This window comes from Berghia stephanieae, chromosome 6 (genome assembly GCF_034508935.2).
Source record: "Berghia stephanieae isolate SIO BIC M18660-M18661 chromosome 6, UCSD_Bste_1.3, whole genome shotgun sequence".
NCBI classification, from domain to species: Eukaryota; Metazoa; Mollusca; class Gastropoda; order Nudibranchia; family Aeolidiidae; genus Berghia; species Berghia stephanieae.
Genome location: NC_088365.1, coordinates 62342077 through 62365388, shown reverse-complemented (window position 1 = coordinate 62365388; position 23312 = coordinate 62342077). Strand labels below are relative to the sequence as shown.

The 23312-nt window shown below is 35.8% G+C and overlaps 1 protein-coding gene across 1 annotated transcript in view; it reads right to left on the bottom strand.

The window, feature by feature from the left end:
* The window catches only part of LOC144975737 (uncharacterized), a 25853-nt gene continuing 2541 nt past the window's right edge, over nt 1–23312 (bottom strand). The window contains exons 3-11 of the mRNA XM_078919933.1: nt 14780–14813; nt 13487–13645; nt 12626–12747; nt 9724–9874; nt 7762–8057; nt 6153–6203; nt 3577–3658; nt 1655–1969; nt 1–1306 (exon numbers count right to left, since the gene is read on the bottom strand). Of these exons, the coding sequence (XP_078776059.1) occupies nt 489–1306; nt 1655–1969; nt 3577–3658; nt 6153–6203; nt 7762–8057; nt 9724–9874; nt 12626–12747; nt 13487–13645; nt 14780–14813 (2028 nt within the window). The 3' untranslated portion in view covers nt 1–488. The remainder of the gene's footprint in view (nt 1307–1654; nt 1970–3576; nt 3659–6152; nt 6204–7761; nt 8058–9723; nt 9875–12625; nt 12748–13486; nt 13646–14779; nt 14814–23312) is intronic.

Below are 23312 nucleotides of genomic sequence, written 5' to 3'. Positions count from 1 at the left end.
TCTCTGTTAATACATTCATAATTTCAGTTTATTAAAAAATACAGAATAATTGCTTTGTCAGCTACATTCATGCTTTTAGTGGTTGTCCTTAGGATAATCAGTCGCAGGGTGAAAAGCTTTCAACAGAGATATTGACAATTTTAGTCAAGAGGTCAATTGTTATGGAAAATGAGTTCTCATAAACAAATCATTAAATCAAACATTTTTCTACATATTAATGAAATATAATACTTGAATTCTACTCCGAAATATTTTATTTTATTTTTTTATGACGGTAATTATTATATTTAATATCAACTCTTGTCAACTTTGGAAGCGATTTTCTCAAAATTAGGGTTTCACCCTAGCCCGTGAATATGACCATAACTATATGCTAAAAGTAAAGATTAAAATGCTCAGGAGACATTGGGCTTTCCAGAACTGAAAAAAAAAACCCGCAAAAACCAAAATTTTTACCACGTGACTGATTATGTCGGACGCACACCACTCTATCCATCGTTGTTCAATCGCCAATCAGTTGCTGAGGAATTTAAGCTTTGAAGCAAATCGTTAAAATACACCGAATCCGTTCGCACCTCTGACGTCAGCAGTTTTGGTTGTGATATTATTATGGGAGGTAAATCCTGTTGACATGGGGGATAACTCGGTAAAGGCGAGTTGTCCGCCGATTGAAAGATGTCAGAATGCATTTTTGATAATTTGCCCTTTGCGAAGTGGGAAGTTTTAGCTTTACAATCTGTAGCCTCGACTCTAACAGACCGTCTCTTACGATTTTCACGTGAGTGTTTACAGTTTTTACTAAGAATAGAAGACTTTTCGTTGTTGAGATAGTTTGAATGTTCTTCAGATAAGCCGTTCTTGGAAAATTGAAGAGGAGTTATTATGTGATCGATATCATCATCATCATCATCATCATCATCATCGTCACCATTATCATCATCATCGTCATCATTATCCTCGATATTTTTACAACAGTCACAATAAGATTTTATATCGATATCTTCAACACTGCCATTTGAATCTGTAGAGTATGACGTCATTATGATATCATCATCATCATCATCATTATCACCATTATCGATATTTGTTGTTTGTTTATATCGATTCAGAGGTGACCTTGTAAAAGCAGTTGTGTAGTTTTCATGGGCACTCTTTTCATCAGTAAGTTTTAAAGAGCTATATATTCCTTTCCCGCAAGGTTTAGAGTTAGTATTGAGTTGGTGTTCGTGCAGAGGTTTTGAGTTCGATTCCAGCGGAGATGTTGGTGGTAGTAACTGAATTGTTTTGATGTCTCTCATTGAGTCTCCTGCATAGAAACAAATTATTATTATTATTATTATTATTATTATTATTATTATTATTATTATTATTATTATTATTATTATTATTATTATTATTATTATTATTATTATTTATTATTATTATTATTATTATTATTATTTTTTATTATTATTATTATTATTATTATTATTATTATTATTATTATTATTATTTTTATTATTATTATTATTATTATTATTATTATTATTATTATTATTATTATTATTATCATTATTATTATCATAATCATAATTATTATTTAAAACGCTAATTTTATAGTAACCATCAAAACTCTATACCAACACTAAGATATTTATCAGTTTAAACTCTTTACCTCGCGTGATTCCATTATCAATGTTCTCTTGCGATATGTGGTGTCTTCTTTTGGACATTTGGATCTTGTAAGTAATCACAACACCGATACAGATAATCAGAAGAACGATACTGGTAAGACACCCAGCAAGTATAATGTTTTTATCACTGTCGTTGGCGTCGGTTCCAGAGCGATTACGATTATCATCCATTGTACTCGACTTGGCCTGAAGTTGTCGATATTCTGCGTTTTGTGTGTAGAGTTGTTGATAACTCGTGTGATCCAGAGGATTTGAACCGTCAGTCCAAAGGATTAGGATGAAGTACTCTTTGTCTCCTGGACGGACCAAAAGTAAAAGGGTTATTTTATAGTCATGGGGACGACTTAGGTGCACATATGTGACCCCCCGTCTCAAAACGGTATTATGTCGGGATGATTCAGACCCCAAAAAGTGAATTTAGAGATATATTGATGAGAAATTGGACTTTAGAAGATTTTGCAAAGCAAGAAATAGTCTTTATGCTCCACCATAACGTACAGAAATTAAACTCAAGTTGGATATTTGAGGGTATGAATTCAATTTCCCTTACCGATGGATCCCGACATAATACCGCTTTGATACGATGGGTCACATATTATAATAAAATTATATTGGGGGCAGCGTGACTCAGCGGTACGTTCTTTGCTCCGTACCAGAAAGGTACCGAGTTCTCATCACCTGCCGCTGCGCTGTGTGACCTTGGGCAAGCCACCTCGTCCCAGCTTAATTTGCGGCGATGCACTGCGGCTGACGCCTGGGTTATTCCAGTCTTCCCGTGGAATAGGCCATAGAGACAAATTTCACCTATGGGATGAATAAAGGGAATTTTATTTCTAATTTATTTTAAATACATAAAAATAAATTTCATTTTGCTCATCCCCATGGGGAAATCTGTTTTTAGGGTGGGTCTATTTCTAGGGAACACTGGAATAACCCAGACGTCAGCCGCAGTGCAGCGTGCGCCGCAAAGTGAGCTAGGGCGAGATGTCTTTGATCAAGACCACACAGCGAGGCGGGTGTTCGAACTCGGTACCTTCTGGGTACGAATCAAAGACCGTATCGCTTAGCCACGATGTCGCATCTATAAATATATATATATATATATATATATATATATATATATATATATATATATATATATATATATATATATATATTATGATTATTATTATTATTATGTGCGGCTATGTGGTCTTGTGGTATGACACTCGCTTTCGGACTGCAAGGTCCTGGGTTCAATCATAGTTGAGTCCTTGGAAAAGACACTCTACTCACATTCTCTCACCGTACTCAGGTGTTAAAATGAGTACGTGGCCGTTAACAGCGTTGTCGCTGTTCGAAAAAAATGTAATATCACCTAACAGGCGTCATTTGCCGTCCTAAATGCTAAATGCTAAATGATGCTGCTGACCAGAGGGACCTCTTGTAAAGCGCTTTGAGCACGATTAGTGGATATAAAAAGCTCAAAAAAGCTCAAAAATAAATTATAGTTGGCCTGATAACCGAACGAAATGATGGGCCTGTTTTACTATGGTAGTAGTAGTAGTAGTAGCGTATGGCTACACCTCCAAATGTATTTCGTCAATCCAGCTTCTAAAGTCTTCCTCCGCCCTAAGGATGGTTTCATAGCCACCTTCAAGTTAAGTGACTGGACAGTGAAGGACGATGTGATCGCTGGTCTCTGGGGCTGCCTGACATTTCTGGCAGGTATCACTGTTTCCAAGTTTCCATCTGCACATATTTGATGGAGTTTTGTAATGTCCAGGTAAGAGGCGATTTGAGGAAGTCAAGTATTTCCTTGCGTCATTGAATGCAGTCATTCGGACTGCGAGGCTTACTAATACTACTACTTTTGAGAAAATGGGCTATCTATAATATTATGGTTTACGTATAGACGAGTTACCTTGATGGGTGAAGGTTGATGTGTGAATGGATTTTTTAGTGGATGGCCATGACGTCATGGGGTTTTGAAGGACACAGTCAACCTGGAATGATAATAGTTAATGACTGATGGTGATATTGATGATGACGATGATGATGATGATGATGATGATGATGATGATGATGATGATGATGATGATGATGTAAATATCCACTAAAAGTGCTCAAAGCGCTTTACAAGGGGTCCCTGGCCAACAGCAACATTTAACATGTGGGACCGGCCACGACGCCTGCTTGGCGATATTAATTTATTTTCGGACAGAGACGACGCTGTCAACGGCCGGGTACTCATTTTACATACGAGTTCTGTGAGAGAATGTGAGTAAAGAGCCTTTTCAAAGGAATCAACTATGCGCCGAGCGAGTCTCGAACCCAGGACCATCCGATCCGAAAGCGAGTGTCATACCGCAAGACCACATAGCCGCAAGAAATATTTTAATAAATAGTAAGGGTTTTCCAGTTATGTCTAAAAACTATAAAATTGGCGTTTGTTAATATCATCAAATAAATAACAATGTGAAATTGAATGTAAGCTTCAATATAAATACGAAAACAGATAGAATTGACGTTTCGGGTTTCCACTTTATCAGCAAACAGGATGAATGAAACACTACAGATTAATGAGATGATGTGGTAGTGGCGTTGTTAAGATGAATAAACAAAAACATTGATGGGCAGGAAATACTATGCTCCTTTGTATTGATTTGTTGATGAAAATATTATATTATTGTATGAGTTATATTGGCAATTGCCTAAAAATAAACTTTTGAATACTTGTAAGAAAGCACGAATTCAAGCATCAACATTTAGGTTAAAATCACCATCGAATGTGATCAATCTCAAATGACGGAAACAATAATATAACAAGAGATGAAGTGAGTAGAAAAGTGCCAGAAGACAATAGAGAATAACAATTGTTATGGGGTGGGGTTTGAACCTGCGACCTTATTGGTACGGCAACTCCGCATGGCCGGTGAGAGCGTGACTCTAGCGTATGAGCTATCCACGAACACAAAAATATTCGTTTCAAACTCAGGTCATTCCTGGAGCTATCTCTCTCATCGACTTCTGGAGACCGCGGATTTACCACACAACCATCGCGAATTTACCTGGCCAAACAATAATACAACAACATCATTAATCAGTATAATATCACTATTTATTTGACCCTTAATATAACAGGAACAAAGAAGATGAACGCTACTTATCTGACTGTGTATCTATATATATATATATATATATATATATATATATATATATATATATATATATATACAACACACAACACACCTACACGCATACACACATACACACACACACACACACACTCATAATATAAGCATGAGAGCACATCACAATACACATGAACACTAATCACCACTACACAACGAAACAACTTTAGTTTGGAGTAAGAACTTTTCTACGGACATTACAATGGATTACGCCGATTGAAGAAGTGTAAAAAACACAGAAACGAGTCGTCTCGGCCACAAAAATGTGAGTGAAAATTTGCATTATATATATATATATATATATATATATATATATATATATATATATATATATGGAATTTGACAAGATAAATTTTCGTCTCCAATCTCGCCGTTTGATCGTATAGTACTATTTTCTTGTGCGGCTATGTGGCCTTGTGGCATGACACTCGCTATCGGATCGGAATATATATATATATATATATATATATATATATATATATATATATATATATATATATATATATATATATATATATATATATGGAATTTGACAAGATAAATTTTCGTCTCCAATCTCGTCGTTTGATCGTATAGTACTATTTTCTTGTGCGGCTATGTGGCCTTGTGGCATTATACTCGCTATCGGATCGGAATATATATATATATATATATATATATATATATATATATATAGATAGATAGATAGTTCGAAGATGACGTCACTCTGGTCTTTGTTATTGTTTTTTGCCATCCGCGTTTATGAGTAATGCTCACTGAACTGTATTAACCCGACTATAAACGTTCATGGATACACACAGTTTTGTGTGTTGGTCCGTTATACTTCCGGATGGCAATGTTATGAGCTTCTCAGCCAAGCGCATACTATCTACAGCAATTGAAGGAGAATTTATAATAAATACCATCATCATCAAGAACATCATTATCATCAATATCATCATCATCATCGCTTAGAGTCTGGTGTCTCGGAGTTATAGCGCTTTACAAGTTTTCAGCATTATCTATTATTATCATTATCATCATCATCATCATCATCATCATCATCATCATCATCATCATCATCATCATCATTACCATCATTACCATCATCATCATCATCATCATCATCATCATCATCATCATCATCATCATCATCATCATCATCATCATCATCATCATCATCATCATCATTATCATCATTACCATCATAATCATCATCATCATCATCCGCATCATCTTTCCCATGTCTAGATTATTGCCAGAGCAATCAAAACAAGAACATCCCCAATTCATATCCCGTTCCCACCATCCATAGACTCATACTTACCCATATTTGATGGGTTCCTTTGGGCAGCTCCATATTTATTATTGGATGCATCTGGAAAAAGGTTGAAAATTGACAATACAAGATGAAGACTCGATTCTCTGTCCAAATAAAATAATAAATGAGCTTTTATATAGAGCAATTTCCACTAAACGTGCTCAAAGCGCTTTACAATGGGGTACCTGGCCAACAGCAACACGTAACATGTAGTGCGGGAAATGACGCCTGTTAGGTGATATTGCAATTTTTTTCGGACAGGGACAACGTTATTAACGGCCAGGTACTCGTTTTACACCCCAGTATGGTTAGAGAATGTGAGTAAAGAGCCTTTTCCAAGGACTCAACTATGCGCCAAGTGAGGCTCGAAACCAGGATCTTCCGATCCGAAAGCGAGTGTTATACCACTAGACCACATGTCAAACAGCTATTTATTATTATTCATTGAGTGAGGCGAGTGGAGAAAAATAATGACGTCAAACTGACAGTCCTAAATGGTTATAGTGTCAGGCTATATGTTAATGGTGGCTACGCTAGAACCCTCTAGGACTTACAGTTTGACGTCATTTTTTAAGGTTTGTGCAGCGTCTAGTGAGTGTCGTTAGCAGAGCTCAAAGAAACAAGTGATTCCAATGGTTTAACTATTGAATACAACTCACGATTTATTTTCTTTTGTGGCCAAAGACTTGTCTTTTGACGTCATTTGTTGGTCAGTGTCAGGCTATAAGTTTCACGATGGCTACGACCGTACGCTACGACTGGACTGGAACCCTCAGGGCAGAAGATCAAAGGGAAAGCCACAAGGAAACATGGAGCAGAATTAAAGAAGCTGATATAAAGAGAAGTGATAAGACATGGAACGAGATAAGAAAAAAGTTTGCTCAAGATAGAGAAGGATGGAAATGGTTTGTCTATGGCCTGTACCCTGACCTAAGGTGAAATTGAGCTTTTATTTAGAGGATTGTCCACTAAACGTGCTCAAAGCGCTTTACAAATGGTCACTGGCCAACAACAACACGTAACATAAAGAACGAAACATTAGGCGATAATACAATTTATTTCCGACAGACAAATCGATGTTAACGACCAGGTACTCATTTTAACGTGAGTAAAGTGAAAAAATGTGAGTAAAGAGTCTTTTCCACAGACTCAACTATGCGCCGAGCGAGGCCCTAACCCACGACTTTCAGATCTGAAAGCGAGTTGCATACCACATGACCACATAGCCGCGCTATGATGAAGACGATAGAGTAAAATACTCACCTCAGCCATAGACATTATCTGCAACGTGCCAGTTTATAGAACATATTATGATTCAAAGTGAAAGTCGATTGCTATTCAGGGTCCCGATAGCTCAGTTGGTAGAGCACTCGCTTCACATGCAAAGGGACCGAGATCGATCCTGGGTGCAGTCGAGATTTTATCTGACCCCCCACCCCCAATACACTCAGCAGTGAATAGGTCTGTGAGATTTGGCGATAGACTAGCGTCCTGTCAAAAGGATAGCAACCAATTGCAATAGAAACCGGAATAAATTCCAGCTCTGAAGGACTTACTTATTTTTTCGATTGCTATTGCCAGAATGATGAAAAAAAATATAAACTTTTCCCCTTACCATCGAAGACTTTAAATGGATTTTATTCCCATAATTCACGCAATCGTCAACTACGTCTGTATCGTCTTCCTTTTGGTGGTTCGCTTGGAGCCCTGAGTCGGGCTCACTCCCCTCCGGCGTCAACAGGGGCTCATGATGTTGGTGATCATGATGATGATGGTATCTGTAATTCTCACACGTGACCAACCACGTGGTACATGCAAGCAGACCGCGATGGATGAGGGGGGATGGTGGAGTGATGCTGAAGATGATTTTGTCTCGGATCGATGTGTGAGCAATCACGGGTAGGATCCAATCTGGACAGGTGATAAAATATGTCAGTTCAGTGCATGAAATTATCAGTCGGAAGGTGAAAATTTTGGATTTGCATAATATTTTAAAACACTTTGTTTCACTGTCTAGTAAACAATGGCCTCCGTGATCAGATAACGGCCATTCAATGGGTGAAGGACAACATCCGGCAGTTTGGGGGTGATGGGAATGACATTACCTTATTTGGAGAGTCGGCCGGGGCCGGAAGTATATCCTTGTTGTCGCTGAGCCCTTTGGTCAGAAAGTGGCGATTGGTTGGCCATACCCTGTGGAAACAGCTCTGTATAATATAACCAAGCCGGCACTCGAATGAAAAAACCCAGGGCAAGAATAGGAAATGGTGTCTTCACCAAGATTTGTGCATCCCCAATCTTACCTGAAGTGAGGCAAAGGTCTGTGCTAAGGACAGACGAAGATGGAAGAGTGTTGTTGAGGCTCTATGCTTCGCCAGGCAGGAGCCAAGACGCATGTCAAGTAAGCCATTTTGCCTCTAGATGAAGCGGATGGCCAATTGGGCAGACCTCCCGCATTACACGTAAATGGACCCGAATCGATTGCGGGTGAAGTCGAGAGTTTGTTTTTTTTGGCGTTTTTTTCTTAACTACGTGTCCATGTGCGGCTATGTGGTCTTTAGGTATGACACTCGCTTTCGGTTCGGAAGGTTCTTGGTTCGAGCCTCGCTCGAGGCAAAGTTGTCCTTGGATAAAAGGCTCTTTACTCACATGCATTCTCTCATCGTACTCATGTGTAAAAATGAGTACTTGGTCGTTAACGGCTGTTAAAGGCTATTGCAGATGCTTGATATCCTTTCACAAAGTACTTTCCGCCAGATCTAGCAGAAGCAGTTTTCCAATCACTGCTGGGTGTGCAGATAAACATAAAATCTCGACTGCGTCCATCTTGGTTCCTTTGCGTATAAATCGAGTGCTCTACCAATTGAGCTATCCAAGACATAGCACCACAAACATTTTTCATTCAAAATGTTTCCATGGAAAATTTCTTCACGACTCATCGTCCAAATTCGACAATATGTCGAGGTGATATATACGATAAAATTGGATTCAATAGTCTGATGTCACGTCCGCCCAGCAACGACGAGCAGCTTGGATCTAAACAAAGATAATCGGTACTTTTTATTCTTCATGCTGGCTAGAAGTTTTTCACACGTCATGTGATCAGAATGTATAAAAGTCAAAACATGATCAGATTTATAATGTTTTTCTCCTCTGGATACACTTTTATGCTCGTCGGAGATGTATTTCATAAGAGCGTCCGCCATTGTTCCGATAGTTTAGAACCCGTTGCTAAGTTACTCTGCGTCATTACGAGGGAAGTGACATCACGACTGCTGAAGCCTATTAATCATAAACGAGGATGGCAAAAAACAATAATAAAAACCTTAGTGACGTCGTCTTCATCCTATCCATAGATAATGTGCGCTTGGCTGAGAAACTCACAACATTGCCATCCGGAAGTATAAGGAACCAATACACAAAACTATGTGTAACCATGAACTTTTATAATCTGGTTAATACAGTTTCGTGAGAATTTCTCACAAACGCTATTGGCAAACAAAAAACAAAACAAAAACAAAACAAAACAAAAACAATAACAAAGACTCGAGTGACGTCATCTTCATTCTATTTATACCTTGGGCAGAGTTCAAATTAGACAAGGCGATGTGGTAATCCGTGTGTAAAACATCCACTTGACCTTTGACATCTTGGTAGGTTGACACCATCTTCATGCGATATGACGTCATATTTGGGTGGATGGCTAGCCGAGGCGACAGAGCTCGCTCCTGGGAGTTGAAGGGGGAAAATACAAATGTGACCCACCGTCTCAAAACGGTATTATGTCGGAACGAACCAGATGCTTAAAAGCCGAATTAAATGTTAAAACTGGACAAAATATAAATTGTTGGCATTAGCACCCAGCAATATGGTATCCATTCTTCTCAATAAAACATACAAACTCAACACAAGTCTGATATTTCTGGCTATAAATTCAATTTTCAACATCTTAACCAACCCGACTTAATACCGTTTTGAGGCGAAGGGTCACAAATACAAATTTGTCATCAACAGTTTCAAAACAGTGCGGCTATGAATGTGGTCTAGTTGTATGACACTCGCTTTCGGATCGGAAGGTCCTGAGTTCGAGCCTCGGTCGGCGCATCGTTGAGTCCTTGGAAAAGACTCTTTACTCACATTCTCTCACCGTACTCAGGTGTAAAATGAGCATCTGGCCGTTAACAGCGGTGACGTTGTCCGAAGAATTGTAATATCGGCTAACAGGCGTCATGTCCCGTCCTAAATGTTAAATGTTGCTGTTGACCAGGGACCCTTTGTAAAGCGTTTTGAGCACATTTAGTGGATATTACGCTATATAAAGCTCAATTTAAAAACATTGAGAGCGATGCTTAAGCTGATTAGTGAATATAAAGTCATACTCATTAATATCACAAATTAATTCAGCTATTTGCAGTTCGTGAAATGGCAATAATTCATTTTAACAATGTCAAAATCATTATGATCACAAATTAATTCAGCTCTTTGCAGTTCGTGAAATGGCAATCATTCATTTTAACAATGGCAAAATCATTATGATCACAAATCAATTCAGCTCTTTGTAGTTCGTGAAATGGAAATCATTCATTTTAACAATGGCAAAATCATTATGATCACAAATCAATTCAGCTCTTTGTAGTTCGTGAAATGGAAATCATTCATTTTAACAAAGTCAAAATCATTATGATCACAAATTAATTCAGCTCTTTGTAGTTCGTGAAATGGAAATCATTCATTTTAACAAAGTCAAAATCATTATGATCACAAATTAATTCAGCTCTTTGTAGTTCGTGAAATGGAAATCATTCATTTTAACAAAGTCAAAATCATTATGATCACAAATTAATTCAGCTCTTTGTAGTTCGTGAAATGGAAATCATTCATTTTAACAAAGTCAAAATCATTATGATCACAAATTAATTCAGCTCTTTGTAGTTCGTGAAATGGAAATCATTCATTTTAACAAAGTATAGAAGGGACAACATTGACGTCACTCAGACTTTGTTATTGTTTTTCGCCAGTCAACCTTGAGGTTTGGGCGAAAGGCGTTATAGAAATATGCTTAGTATTATTAATGTTATTATTATCATTACTATTTTTACTATTATCATTATTATTATTATTATTATTATTATTATTATTATTATTATTATTATTATTATTATCATTACTATTTTTACTATTATCATTATTATTATTATTATATTATTATTATTATTATTATTATTATTATTATTATTATTATCATTATTATTATTATTATTACTACTACTACTACTACTACTACTTCTACTACTACTACTACTACTACTACTACTACTACTACTACTACTACTACTATATACTACTACTACTACTACTACTACTACTACTACTACTACTACTACTACTACTACTACTACTACTATACTATACTACTACTACTACTACTACTACTACTACTACTACTACTACTACTACTACTACTAATAATAATAATAATAATAATAATAATACCACTACTATTACTACTACTACTACTACTACTACTACTACTACTACTACTACTACTACTACTACTACTACTACTAATAATAATAATAATAATAATAATAATAATAATAATAATAATAATAATATAATAATAATAATAATAATAATAATAATAATAATAATAATAATAATAATAATAATAATAATAATAATAACGCCCACCTGTTCTGACTGCCAGATGGCACTTACACACAAAACTGTGTAACCTTAAACATATATAGTCTGTAATTCTGGAATTTGATGAGAACTAATCACCCAAATAACGGTCTAAAACATCCACAAAGAGCTGAGCGTCAACATCTTTTATTCAATTGATGCAAAGCGTTTAGGTAAAATATTGACAACATTCGCCAGCCAAATTAAACATTACAACACATAAAACTGTTTGTAACCTTGAACGTTATTTTTATATTCAGATAGACATAATTTATGGAGAAAATCACTATCATGCTATCTAATAATATTAACAAAGAGTTGAGTGGCATCAACTCCGTTCCATCTATAGAGTCAGTCTCACCTTAGCCATCGTTAAATTATAGATAGTTCGAAGATGACGTCACTCAAGCCTTTGTTGTTATATTTTGCCATCCGCGTTTGTGAGTTATTCTCACTGAACTGTATTAACCAGACTATAAACGTTCATGGATACACACAGTTTTGTGTGTTGGTCCTTTATACTTCCGGATGGCAATGTTATGAGCTTCTTAGCCAAGCGCATGCTATCTATAGCCTGACACTGAAACCCCAAAAAACTGGCATTTTGACGTCATTATTTGGTTTTTGCACAGCCTAGTGAGTTGTCGTTAGTAGTGCTCATGGAAACAAGTTATTTCATTGGTTGAACTATTGAATACAACTCACGATTTCTTTTCTTTTGTGGCCAAAGACTGGCATTTTGACGTCATTTTTTGGTCAGTGTCAGGCCATAACTTTACGAAGGTCTCACATACCATTTCATAGTCCATTATATGTTGGGGTAAAGTAATCCGATGACACATTGACCAATCAACTGTGACCTCCGACGGTGACGTCATCAACACCATCATCTCCTTCAATTTGATTTGTTCAGTACCTGATAAACAGACCAAAAATAAATTGTATTGAGTGCTCCATTAACGATTATTTTGCCGTATTCTGGAGAAAAACAAAACATATTTAAACATTTGGCCAGAAAATCGTCCTTCAAATAATAATGATAATAATAATAATAATAATAATAATAATAATAATAATAATAATAATAATAATAATAATAATAATAATAATAATAATGATGATAATAATAATGATAATAATAATAATAATAATAATAATAATAATAATAATAATAATAATAATAATAATAATAATAATAATAATAATAATAACAATAATAATAATAATGATAATAATAATAATAATAATAATAATAATAATAATAATAATAATAATAATAATAATAATAATAATAATAATAGACTCTTCTAGAGCGCACCGTATCTTCAACAATGAGGCTCTTAGCGTTTTAAATTACATCAACACAAAACAATATTTAAAATATCTGACTTTAAATAAGAAATGTTTTCAAGGATATCGATCGATTTAAATGACCCACATCTTGGCAAAAACTCTCAAACCTGGGACTTCGCAAACTTTTAAAACCTGGGACTTCGCGAAGTCCTAGGTTTGAGAGTTTTTGCCAAGATGAGGGTCATTTAAATCGATCGATATTTGAAGGACAATATTTCTAACCAAATTCTCAAATATTATGGGTTTTCTACAAAGTACGGCAGAGAGTTGAGTGACGTCAATTTCGTTACTTCTATACTTACTTAACCAGTTGGTGAGTACCATTCGTAGGTCTCGTCTTTGAGTTCCTGGAACTGAGTGGTCAATCATGATGGTGAGGTTGAGGAATGAGGTAGCCAAGTTGGTGTGGAGTTGGAGGCCATGTGGCCCACCATGGAGACCGGACAACGCTATCTGGCAGTCTGGAATGAAATGACTGGTCGTGTAAACATTTAAACATTGAAATAGATCCATACAGACAGACTAATTGATAGATAGATATATATAAAGAGATCAATAGAGAGACAGGTAGATAGATAGATAGATAGATAGATAGATAGAAAGAAAGAAAGAAAGATAAATAGATTGATAGATAGATAAATAAATATATATAAATATATATATATATATATATATATATATATATATATAGTAATATATAGTATATATATATATATATATATATACATATATATAAATATATATATATATATATATATATATGTATATATATATATTGACACATCAAAAGATAGAATATCGATATAACAGAACATCTCCAAACCATCACCATCACAGGGAAAGATAGGTAGACAACCAGAGAGATAGATAGACAGACAGACAGATATATATATATATATATATATATATATATATATATATATATATATATATATATATATATATATATAAAGAGAGAGAGAGAGAGAGAGAGAGAGAGAGAGATAGATAGATAGATAGATATGGGAATTGGTTGGAATCACGTCGAGTGCTCGCCAGTTTCTTCGAGCTAATCATTCATTTATTATCCTTACCTCATTCAATGAATGAATGAATATATATATATATATATATATATATATATATATATATATATATATATATATATATAGTTAGATAGATAGATAAATAGATAGGTACATAGGTAGGTAGATAGATAGATAGATAAATCGACGGACAGATAGATAGATAGGTAGATAGATAGATGGATGGATGGATCGATAGATAGATAGATAGATAGATAGATAGATAGATAGATAGATAGATAGATAGATAGATAGATAGATAGGTAGATAGATAGATAGATTGATATATATATATATAGATAGATAGATAGATAGATAGATAGATAGATAGATAGATAGATAGATAGATAGATACATTGATATATAGATAGATAGATTTATAGATAGATATATTTATAGATAGATAGACAGATAGATAAATAGATGGATACATTGATATATACTTACTATGCATAAATGGCAGAATGGATGGATAGTCGGAGATGTAGATAGACAGACAGATTGGTACACAAATAGAAAGAACCTACTTACCGGATAAATCCACCTGCTGGCATTTTGCTAAATCCTGTCAAGAAAATAAATTTTTAAAAATTAAATAACAAAAACAATGTTTGAAAATTTGCACTGGAATATCAACTAAACTGTCGCCACTGAAATGTTTCTGATTTCTATATTTCTCAGAGTTATGTTAGTTCATTCATCGCTGGAGTAGATATTGCCAAGACTAGTTCACATTTTATGATCACTCCATTTCTTAAGGACTACCGTGCATTCGTCAAGCTTCTGGACTATTATTTTCAACGCTATATTCTAATTATAGCACGGATACATTTTACACTTATTTCTATTCTACCCGCGATTTCCCTATTTAATCTTTTTTTTTTTGCGCACCATTTATAGAATACATGAAAAGATAAAAGAAGTCAGTAGCAAAAGAGTATGTTCAAGCACAGGATGCACAAAAGCTAAAGATGGCAATGTTTTGATGGATAGAACAGATGTGTTGAATAGATGGTCAGAATATATAGAGGAACTTTTTTATGATGAAAGAGAAAAACTAACAATAAACAAAGAGATAGACGGGCCACCAATTTTAAAAGAAGAAGTAGAAGCAGCTATCAAAAAAGAGAAATTAGGCAAAGCAACAGGCCCTGATAATATCCCAATAGAAATTATCATAACATTAGAGGATTTAGGTTTAAACACAGTGACAAATCTATTGAATAAGATATATGACAGTGGTAAAATTCCAGATGATTTATTAAAGTCAGTGTTTATAACACTTCCAAAGTCACCAGGGGCCACGGAATGCGAGTTACACCGAACGATTAGTCTTATAAGTCACTACACGAAAATTCTCTTAAGAGTACTAATGAACAGACTGAGGAAAAGTATAAAACCAGAGATATCAAGAACTCAATTTGGATTTGTCCCCGACAAAGGTACAAGAAATGCTATGTTCACCTTATCAACGTTGATGGAAAGATGTATTGAAGTCCAGAAAGACTTATTTATTTGCTTTATTGATTACTCAAAGGCATTTGATAAAGTTAGACATTGTGAGCTATTTAATATCCTTGAAGGACTAGAAATAGACGGAAAAGATCTTAGAATTATTAGAAACTTATATTGGAAACAAAGTGCAGCCGTCAGGATTGAAGGAGAATTAAGTAAATATATACAAATTAAACGAGGTGTTAGACAAGGATGTGTTTTGTCACCAGACCTTTTCAATATCTACAGCGAAACAATTATTAGAACTTTAGGAGATAGCCCAGGCATTAAGATCAATGGTGAGAATATCAATAATATAAGATATGCAGATGACACAGCACTAATTTCAGACTCAAAAGAAAATTTACAACTACTTCTCAATAAAATAGTCACAGAGAGTGAACGTATGGGGTTATACTTAAATGTAAAAAAGACAGAATGCATGGTTGTATCAAGGAGAGAAAGAAATCCAATATGCAACTTAATAAGCAATGAAAAAACTATAAAACCAGTTCAGGCATTTAAATATCTTGGATACATAATAACTTCAAGTGGTAGATGCAACACAGAAATAAAACGAAGAATTGCAATAGCTAAAGATAGTTTTAATAAAATGAGTCTAATTTTTAAAAACCACAATATCTCAATGACAACAAAACATAGGGTTTTGAAGGCCTACGTATGGTCAGTATTATTATATGGCTGCGAAAGCTGGACAATTACAGAAGACATTAGAAAGAAACTGGAGGCAGCAGAAATGTGGTTTCTTAGAAGGATGTTAAGAATCTCATGGACAGAGAAGAAAACTAATGAAGAAGTATTAGAGCAAGCTAAAACTAAAAGGCTATTAATTCGTACAATAAGAAAAAGACAAATGCAATTTTTAGGACACCTAAATCGACATAAATGTATTGAACAACTTGCTCTCAAAGGAAAGATAGAAGGTAAAAAGAGTAAAGGTAGACCAAGAAAAAGACAAAGAAAGAGAAGAGTAATATTAGTTTTCTGAGGTTATCTGATCAGGGAGATGAATGGCGTATCATGATCACCGATGTCTGGCACAGACTTGGTACATGAAGAAGCGCACCAAAATTTTATGTGTTGTTTTAATTCCGCTAAATTATTAGGAACTCCTTAGTAACATATCGAACGCCTTTTTTTGTTTTTGTTTTTGTTTACTTTCCAATATTTTCATACAGAGATGACCTAAACTACCTCCTCTGTCGTCTATCTGGAATTAAGTAATGTATTTATGTATTTATTGTTTATTTTTGTTGCTGGCTGAAGAAGGGTTTTGAGCCCGAAACGATTTTTGCGTTTGGTATTATTTTCTTTTTTTTTTTTTTGAAGCGGTTATATTCATTGATGTTTACTACTTTTTATATACAGTCCACAGCTTCTAGCAGCCTTGTATCAGTTTGAAAATTTGCAGTAATCGACCCCCCCTCCCCCCACCCTCCATAAGTAGTAACGCGTATTGATTGATATCAACTTCACAACAATTTGTGATGTAGGAGTGTCAAGTGTTAAATTTCACTGATATCATTCGTTTAGGTAAAATACTCATAAATAGAGGTGCCTAAACGAGTCAATAAAATGGAGATAGAGATAAAGGGAGTAAATCTGACTCATGAATGAACAACACAAAACAAACGACGTTTCGGCCTTTGGCCTTTTTCAAGTAAACACAATATATATATATATTATATATATATATATATATATATATATTTATATTTATATATATATATTAGATTGTAAATAATATATATATATATATATATATATATATATATATATATATATATATTATATATTGTGTTTACTTGAAAAAGGCCAGGGTTGCCAGTTTTTTTCAGGACAACTTGCCAAATATGTGACAAAAACTTGCCAAATGCTTCGAAAACTTGCCAAACCTTTCAAAATAGGGATGTTCGTTACACGTACTCATAATAGTGAAATATTCCACGTGTAAATTCAAGAATAAACAAAATGCTGGCTTACCTGGTGTTGACCACTTTGACTTATAAAACACCAAAAGAAATATCAAACTCGAAGCCACATTAATTAGGCCTAACAGTTTCACTTTCAGTTTCAAAACCTGTTAAAGAATTAAGACTGGAACCGGAAAGGCTGAAGCAAGATTTGTGTTTGTTGTAGCCAAATAATAAAATTTATGTGAGAACGAAATCACAAAACGAACATGCAAATACTGGGAATTGAAAGGTAAGATTTGACACGCTCTTTCTTTCTAATTATGTATAATAAAAATATATAAATATTATATTAATTTTCTCTGTCCCAAAAAAGTGCCAACTTGCCACCCGATTTGCTTTCCTGCCAACCATAATCAAAATGCCAAACTGGCAACCCTTGTTGGCCCGGCTGACGGATTTGAAAAGTTTTTTTTAACGGAGAGCATAGAATCAATACGCTGTCTGTTTATACTTGTCCCGCTATGTGGTCTCTTGTTATGACGCTCGAATTCGTATCGGATGGTTCTGGGTTCGAACCTCGCACGGCGCATAGTTCAGTCCTTGGGAAAGGCTCTTTACTCACATTCTCTCACAGTGTAGCGTAGTAAACACATATGTAAGGCTAATAATTTAATATAGTGTCTTTATTTGCGTTGTTTAGATAGTCCAACTTACATTTTCAGACTGCAAGTAAATGATGGTGAGCACAAAAGGTTTAAAGTGTGCAGCTCATAGTCAACTAGAATGCAGAATGCCGTTTTCATTAGATACATCCTATTTTATACCTATAATAATTTTTACCCATAGTTCCATTAAAATCACGCCCCTTGTCGTTTCGACAATTCCCTGTCAGTCTACAATCCAACCCCTAAGAGTAAGACCAAATCATATTCAAACCTGAAACGTCAATTCCTACATATTGATGTTAAACCCCGCCTTTTATGATATAACGTTATTTTGATAAATGCTCTTTTCACCTGTTCCTACATCCCTAAACCAATTTAAGAATGATTGGTTAAATAGTACTCAACACGATCAGCTGTCCAGTAACTTGGACGTAAAAACTGCCCAAACGTATCGTACACTGACCAAGTTTAACTGATATGCCTGCATTATGTACTCACTTAACCCATTTTCTGATATATAATTGACAATTTTGCACCAAAATTCTTAGATAACCTTTTGCATAAGCTAACTTTCTTACAGCAGTACTAGAGTGTAAAGTGAGTACCTGGCCGTTAACAGCGTTGTCTCTGACCGAAAAAAACCCTGTAGAATCGCCTTAAAGGCGTCGTGTAACGTTCTACATATTCAGTGTTACTGTTGGCCAGAGACCCCTTGGAAAGCACCTTTGAGCACGTTTAATGAATATGGGATGTACAAAGAGAATTTTACTTTTATTTATTATATCGGCAAAAAATACGTGAGTGACTTTATTTATTTTTATATTAGCTCTAACCAACAGGATCGAGCACTTTCGTACCTACAAGTACCCACCAACACTCATATATATATATATATATAAAGATAGTTCGAAGATGACGTTACTCAGGTCTTTGTTATTATTTTTTGCCATCCGCGTTTATGAGTAATACTCACTGAACTGTATTAACCTGACTATAAACGTTCATGGATACACACAGTTTTGTGTGTTGGTCCGTTATAGTTCCGGATGGCAATGTTATGAGCTTCTTGACAAGCGCATACTATCTATCTATCTGTCTATCTATCTATCTATATATATATAAAGCTCAAGGTCTTCTTGTGCTGCTGAAAAAAAAATTTGACACGCCCACATTTCCCCCACTTTCTTCATCAAGGCTCTCTCATCCACCTGTAACCTGTAACTACTTCAATCTGCATATTTTACAATAATAACATTTTACTACACACTGTGTGTTGACACATGACATGCCAATCATGTTTACACACTAGACTCCCACTTTTGCCAGTCCACTGCCGCCGTACTTTTGGAAAAACAATTATTTTGAAATTTGGCCAGAAAACTCATCTTTCATATATCGACCGATTTAAATGAATCTCATCTTGGCAAATAAAAAAAAAAATAACAAAAAAAAAAAAACGACTCTTAAATTTGGGGCTAGAAGGAAGACTTCGAGAGGTCCAAGGTATGAGAGTCTTTGCCAAGGTAAGGGTCATTTAAATCGATCGATATATGAAGGACGAGTTTTCTGGCCAAATCTTTAAATACAAGTTTTTCCAGATTACCGCAGTTAACGGGTTAATAGGTCTTACATAATAGGTTAGATGGGAGAGGTCACTGATAACGATCAAAGACAGTAACCGGGGCCTAATGCCTAACGTTTATTGGGCTAATATTTATATAGTCACTACAAGGACTTACGATCCGACTTTTTACAAAAGCCCAGAAAAACTTGAGCTTTTATATAGTGCAATATCCACTAAACGTACTCAAAACGCTTTACAAAGGGTACTAAACTAACAGCAGCATGTAGCATGTAGAACCAGACGACATGATGCCTGTTAGGCGATATTATGTACAATTTTGTTTTCCGACAGAGGCAACGCTGTAAAAACGACAACGTACTCATTTTACTCCCGAGTACGGTGAGAGACTGTGAGTAAAGAGCTTATTCCGAGGACTCAACAATGCGACGAGCGAGGCTCGAACCCAGGACCATTCCGATCCGGAAGCGAGTGGCATACTACACGACTACATAGCCGAACCAGAGAACAAACGTATGTAGTTGTCTGTAGCCTTCAAGAACTCCAGCAAAAAAAAAAAATACCTCTCAATAACCATCTGTTGGCGTCGATCATTAGGGAATGAGATTAGCGGAAGAGTAGCCTCCCTTGACTGGAAGTCACGAGCGGAAAAGTTATTAGAGAGAGAACGTCATGTTGGTTGTGCGGCATGAGACACTTCACCTAAAGCGAGGACGAGAGAGACGCATGCGCAAAACCATTTTGACGTTCTCTCTGTAAGGTGACGTCCAATCAAGGGACGCTACTCTTCCGCTAATCTCATTCCCTATAGGAAACGATGGAATAATGTCAAAAAACTGGTTCCAATCTCTTTGGAAATGTGAAACCACTCCTCCGGAGGACTGAATACATATACGGTGTGCAACTGATTTTCTGATAGCATCTTATTTTATAACCCAATTAAGTTCTGGTCGTCAATAATAAAGATCATCAAACCAAGGTCTTGTATAATGGGGGGGGGGGGGGGGGGGGGCGATCTATATTCATGTTTTCGTCCAACCAAGTCATCAATCACATGATTTGATGATGTCTAACGATTGGATTATTCTTAACAAATTATGTAAACACGTTGTTTTGTTTATGAAAGTTATAAACATACTCACGTGTCAAGCTGAACAAAATGACCAATGGTGATGTTAGATAATTCAAAGGCTGTGAACATTTTTCCCTATGTGTGTCATTTTGAACACACTGTGCAATGTGACCAATGACCTCGAGCACATGGAAATGTAATATAGATCACCTTCATTCATCTGCCCATACATCCATCCCACTTAGATAATTACGCCACCTTACGATTCAATAACTAATCTTTTTCATTATTAGTCCTCCGGACGACTAGTTACAGACTTCCAAGGAGTTTTGAACCGGAACAAAGTGACATTGTGCGCCTATGTGGTCATGTCGTGGTATGGCACTCGATTTACGATCGGAATGTCCTGGATTTCGACCATCACTCGGCGCATCTCACATTCTCTCACCGTACTCAGGTGAAAAATGAGCATCTAGTCATTAACAACTTTGTCTCTGTCGGAAATGAAATGTTATATCGCACTAACGAGCATCATTTCTCGTTCTTTAATATTATGTTACGTGTTGCTGTCGGTCAAGGACCCCTGGTAAAGCGCTTTGAGCACGTTTAGTGGATATTGCGCTATATAACATGCTCTATTTTCAATGCTCAATAATTAGGACTTCTGCTTCCCATCATTGATGCTATGCGTTTAGCTAAAATACAACATCTTCCCACCGGATAAACCATATACCAAAACACACAAAACAAGTCAAAACAGAATAATATATAGATAGGATGCGCTTGGCAAAGAAGCTCGTAACATTGCCATCCGGAAGTATAACGGACTAACACAGAAAACTGTGTGTATCCATGAACGTTTATAGTCTGGTTAATACAGTTTAGTGAGCATTACTCATAAACGCGGATGGCAAAAAACAATAACAAAGACCTGAGTGACGTCATCGTCGAACTATCTATAGATAGTTCGAAGATGACGTCACTAAAGCCTTTGTTGTTATATTTTGCCATCCGCGTTAGTGAATTATTCTCACTGAACTGTATTAACCAGACTATAAAAGTTCATGGTTACACAGAGTTTTGTGTGTTTGTCCGTTATACTTCCGGATGGCAATGTTATGAGCTTCTTAGCCAAGCGCATACTATCTATAGACAAAAAGATAAGACAACTCTGTGTCCTGTGATGAGAAAAACAAAATTGTGTACACGTTCCGCTCGTAACACCAATCAGGACCCCTGCAACTCCCCCCCCCCCCCCTTTCCCCCCTCCCCCCTCCCCACTACAACCACCACAACCCTCACTACCAGAAGCAGCACCGCTTTCATCTGCATCATCATCATCATCATCATCATCATCATCATCATCATCATCATCATCATCATCATCATCATCATCATCATCATCATCATCACATCATCATCATCATCATCATCATCATCATCATCACAATCATTATCATCATCTCATCATTATCATCATCATCATTATCATCATCATCATCATCATCATCATCATCATCATCATCATCATCATCATCATTATCATTATCATCACCATCATCATCATTATCATCATCATCATTATCATCATCATCATCATCATCATCATCATCATCATCATCATCATCATCATCATCATCTTCATCATCATCATCATCATCATCATCATCAACATCATCATCATCATTATCATCATCATTATCATCATCATCATCATCATCATCATCATCATCATCATCATCATCATCATTATCATCATCATCATCATCATCATCATCATCATCAACATCATCATCAACATCATCATCATCATTATCATCATTATCTTTGTTAGTTTATTTATTATTTTTTTTTGTTTGGAAATGAACTGGTGCAAGTATTATCAAATGGGGACAATATACAGATGCGCCTGGCTAAGAAACTCAACATTTTTAAAAAATTGAGCTTTTATATAGCGCAATATCCACTTAACGTGCTCAAAGCGCTTTACAAGGGGTCCCTGGTCAACAGCAACATTTAACATGTAGGACGAGACATGACGCCTGTTAGGCGATATTACAATTTTTCGGACAAAGACAACGCTGTTAACGGCCAGGTACTCATTTTACACCTGAGTACGACGAGAGAATGTGAGTAAAGAGTCTTTTCCAAGGACTCAACTATGCGTCGAGCGAGGCTCGAACCCAGGGCCTTCCGATCCGAAAGCGAGTGTCATACCACTGGACCACATAGCCGCACAACATTGCCATCCGGGAATATAACGGACCAACACACATAACTATGTTCCACCATGAAGGTTTATAACCTGGTTAAT